This window comes from Camelina sativa, chromosome 12 (assembly GCF_030686135.1).
Source record: "Camelina sativa cultivar CO46 ecotype springtype chromosome 12, ASM3068613v1".
NCBI classification, from domain to species: Eukaryota; Viridiplantae; Streptophyta; class Magnoliopsida; order Brassicales; family Brassicaceae; genus Camelina; species Camelina sativa.
This window is the reverse complement of record NC_141891.1, coordinates 12,983,166-12,987,599: the sequence shown is the minus strand read 5'-3', so window position 1 is coordinate 12,987,599 and position 4,434 is coordinate 12,983,166. Positions and strand designations below refer to the sequence as shown.

Below are 4,434 nucleotides of genomic sequence, written 5' to 3'. Positions count from 1 at the left end.
CATCAAGTGCCCCATGTTGAACTCGACCAACTACACAGTATGGTCTATGAAGATGAGGATCCTATTAAGGGTTCACAAATCATGGGAGGTAATTGAAAGAGGAAACATTGATGAGACCAAAAATGATTTGGCAATTGCTCTCATCATACAGTCCATCCCCAAGGCTCTTACCCTTCAGATTGGAGCTCTAGAAAGTGCAAGAGACATGTGGGAAGCTATAAAGTCGAGACATATAGGAGCAGACATGGTCAAGGAGGCGAGACTACAGACCTTAATGTCTGAATTTGATCGCTTGAGGATGAAAGAGACTAAGAAAATCGATGAGTTCGTGGAGAGGTTGTCTGCAATCTCGACAAAGTATGCAGCGTTGGGAAACGAGTTCGCAACACCTATGATTGTCAAGAAGTTTTTGTCTAGCCTCCCTTGGAAGAAGTTTATTTGTATAGTAGCTTCTCTCGAGCAGGTACTCGATTTGAATAAGACAAGCTTCGAGCATATTGTAAGTCGTCTGAAGGCTTACGAAGAAAGAATTAATGAGGAAGAGACAGAACAAGATGAGGATCAGAGCAAACTTATGTTTGCTAACTCAAATCAGTTCAGGAACTATAGAGGAAGAGGACGAGGAGGTCGTGGTAGGTTTGGCTTTCAGCAACGAGACAAAGAACATGACTTGTCACATATTACTTGTTTCAGATGTGACAAACAGGGTCATTATGCCTCTGACTGCCCTGATAGACTGCTCAAACTTCAAGAAACAGTGGAGAAAAAGGATGAGGATACACATACAGCAGATGAGCTCATGATGAATGAAGTAGTGTATCTTCAAGAAGATAAAGTGAAGCCAAGCAATTTTGAGAGCAGCATGGACACTAATAACATATGGTACTTAGATAATGGAGCAAGTAACCATATGAGTGGAGTTAGGAGTTTCTTTCACGAGTTATGTGACAAAGTAACGGGTAAGGTTCGATTGGGGATGACTCTCGTGTCGACATCAAAGGAAAAGGCTCTATTCGATTTGTGTTTGATAATGGTGAGAAGAAGGTACTGCACAATGTCTACTATATACCAGATTTGAAGAGTAACATTGTGAGTTTAGGTCAAGCTACTGAGGCTGGGTGTGAAGTATGAATGGCAGAGGACAAGTTGATGCTCTACGACAAGTTTGGTAAGTTACTTGTGACAACAGTAAGGTCCAATAATCGTTTGTACAAGGTCATGTTGGAGGTGGAAACGATTCAATGTCTGCAATTAGTTTCCTCGAACCAATCTGCAACTTGGCACGCACGACTTGGTCATGTCAACACCGACGCAATGAGGTTAATGATCAATAAGGATTTGGTAACGGGTATACCGAATATCCAAGTTGAGAGACAAACTTGTGTGTCTTGTCTGTTTGGAAAACAAACAAGGGATTCTTTTCCTCGAGAAACCATGTTTAGAGCTACACTACCTCTCGAGTTAATACACGGTGATCTCTGTGGTTCCATTACACCGACAACACCAGTTCAAAAGAAGTATGTCTTTGTTATTGTAGATGACTTTTCTCGCTACATGTGGACAGTTCTATTGAGAGAAAAAGGCGAAGCACTCGACAAATTCAAGAAATTCAAGTCGCTCACTGAACAAGAAACAGGGTGTGCGATGAAGTTTTTCAGAACTGATAGAGGTGGTGAGTTCACATCTGCTGATTTCAACTCTTACTGTGAGAAGTCTGGGATAACGAGACAATTGACAGCTCCATACTCTCCTCAACAAAACAGAGTAGTAGAGAGGAGAAACAGGACACTTATGGAGATGTCAAGGAGCATCTTAAAACACATGGAGCTACCAAATTATTTGTGGGGTGAAGCTGTCAGGCACTCGACGTATTTGATTAACAGGGTTGCAACCAGGTCTCTTGGTGAGAAGACTCCATATGAGATGCTGAAAGGATCAAAACCAAATCTGAATCACTTAAGGACGTTTGGCTGTATTGCGTTCGCCAAAACAGAGAGCATAGGGAGAAAAAAGCTGGATGATAGGTCAAGAATTTTAGTTCATCTGGGCACTGAGCCTGGCTCGAAGGCCTATCGTTTGCTTGATCCCTCCAGTAAGCGAATTGTGGTAAGTCGTCGTTTTGACGAAGCCAGAGGATGGGATTGGAATAAGACAGAGATAGAACAAGACGACTCTACAGAGTTCTCTATATTCATTGGAGATTTTGGAAACAGAGGTGTTCGGTCGATTGAACAAGCAGCAGAACCAGAGATTGGTGGCCTGAAAAATGCAGAGACAGAGTCAAACGATGGTGTTGATTATAGAGAGGAGAGTAGTGAGTTGGAGAACGAGGATGATAATGAGCAATCAACGGTAAGGAGACCTGTCAGGGTTCGTACCAAACCAAGATATCTTGCTGACTATGTTACTCAAGATGAAGAGCTGGAGCGTCTGTTGCTGTCTATTAATGAAGAACCTTGTGATTTCTTCGAGGCATCAAAATCAGAGGTATGGATAAAGGCATGTAAAGATGAATTGGCTTCGATCGAGAGGAACAAGACTTGGGACTTGGTTGATCAACCTGCTGGAATTAAGCCTATTGGGTTAAAATGGGTATTCAAGGTGAAGAGGAACTCGGATGGCAGTATAAACAAACACAAGGCGAGGTTGGTTGCTAAGGGGTATGTTCAACGTTACGGGGTTGATTATGATGAGGTTTTCGCACCTGTTGCGAGGATGGAGACAATTAGATTCATTATAAGTCTCTCAGCTTCATATGGTTGGGAGATACACCAGTTGGACGTTAAGACTGCTTTTCTGAATGGGGAACTTAAGGAGGAGGTGTTTGTCACACAACCGGATGGTTTTATAATCAAAGGAACTGAGAGTAAGGTGTATAAGCTACACAAAGCCCTCTATGGTTTGAAGCAAGCTCCTAAAGACTGGAATATTAAGCTGCATATAACTCTCAAGGATATGAAATTTCATCGGTGCTCTAAGGAACCGTCTCTTACTTTAACAATGAAGGAGGAGAGCTTCTTATTGTGGCGGTATATGTTGATGACCTACTTGTTACTGGTTCTTCTTTTTCTTCAATTCGTGAGTTTAAGCTGAAGATGGCGGCAAAGTTTGAAATGAGTGATCTTGGATTACTCACATACTATCTTGGACTTGAGGTGCGGCAGCTTGAAACAGGAATCAGTCTGAAACAAGAGAGGTATGCACTTAAAATCTTGGAGGAAGCTGGAATGAGTAAATGCAATCCCACTCAAGGTCCTATGGACATGAATCTGAAGCTGTCTAAGTCACAAGGTGAACGAGTAGTTGAAGGACAGGAATATCGCAGAAATATAGGATGTCTCCGTTACTTACTACATACGCGTCCAGACCTTGCTTACAGTGTTGGCATTCTAAGCAAATATATGCAGGAACCAATGGAATCTCACGGAACAAGCATGAAGTAGGTACTAAGATATATTCGTGGAACATGTTCGTTTGGTCTCTTCTACAATCGCACGAATAAAGTCAGCTTTGTGGGTTACGGTGATAGCTCCTATAGTGTGGACTTGGATGATGGAAAGAGCACCACAGGACACTTGTTCTACCTTGGAGATTCGCCAATTACTTGGTGTTCACAAAAACAAGAGATTGTAGCTCTATCTTCTTGTGAGGCTGAATTCATGGCTGCTACTGAAACTGTCAAGCAAGCAATATGGTTACAAGAGCTTCTTGTAGAGGTGACTGGTGGAGACAGCGAGAAAGTGATTATTCGGGTTGATAACATGTCGACAATTGCACTTACTAAGAACCCTGTATTTCATGGTCGCTCCAAGCATATTCACACTCGATTTCACTTTATCCGAGAGTGTGTTGAGAAAGAGCAAGTGAGTGTTGAGCATGTTCCTGGGAAGGAGCAGAAGGCTGATATCTTGACTAAAGCACTTGGGAGAATGAAGTTTAAGGAGATGAGGACTCTAATGGGAGTGGTTGAAGTGAGTGAAGATGAAATCAAGCTTAGAGGGGAGAATGTTGTTGTAAGCTTGATTTAATTAGGAGATAAGGCCATGTATATTTAGGAGAAATCTGAATATACATAGGATAAGATCAATTATATTTAGGAGGATCTAAATATTTATTTGGGAGTTATCCAATTGGGTTTTGGTCTTGTGTTTTCTATATAAGGAGATGCTAGCTTGTGGCATAACTGATGAGCTTTTAAGACTTAAGGTTTTGAGATATATTTTCCTTAAGATTAAGAAGAGAAATATTCTTATTAAGCACTTGTGTTCTGTTACGTGCTTCTACAAACGATAATGACTATGCAATATTTTTAGTCGGATGAAGTTATATGATTCTTTTTTATTCATACATCTTTTGGGCGGTTGGAAACACACGTTAGGTGCTTGGCTTCAGTTTTCAAAGCTCTCACGAGAGTTCGAATGTCATGTAATAATA

General features: G+C 41.3%; 1 protein-coding gene across 1 annotated transcript; it reads left to right on the top strand.

The window, feature by feature from the left end:
- The first annotated feature begins 205 nt into the window (after positions 1–205).
- On the top strand, positions 206–1,078 carry LOC147930465 (uncharacterized). Its single transcript, XM_087476879.1, has one exon. The coding sequence runs from the start codon at positions 206–208 to the stop codon at positions 1,076–1,078; it is 873 nt and encodes a 290-aa protein (XP_087333005.1).
- The last annotated feature ends 3,356 nt before the right edge of the window (positions 1,079–4,434 follow it).

Coding starts and splice junctions, on each gene's coding strand:
- LOC147930465 (XM_087476879.1), top strand. CDS start 206: ATGTGGGAAGCTATAAAGTCGAGACATATAGGAGCAGACATGGTCAAG.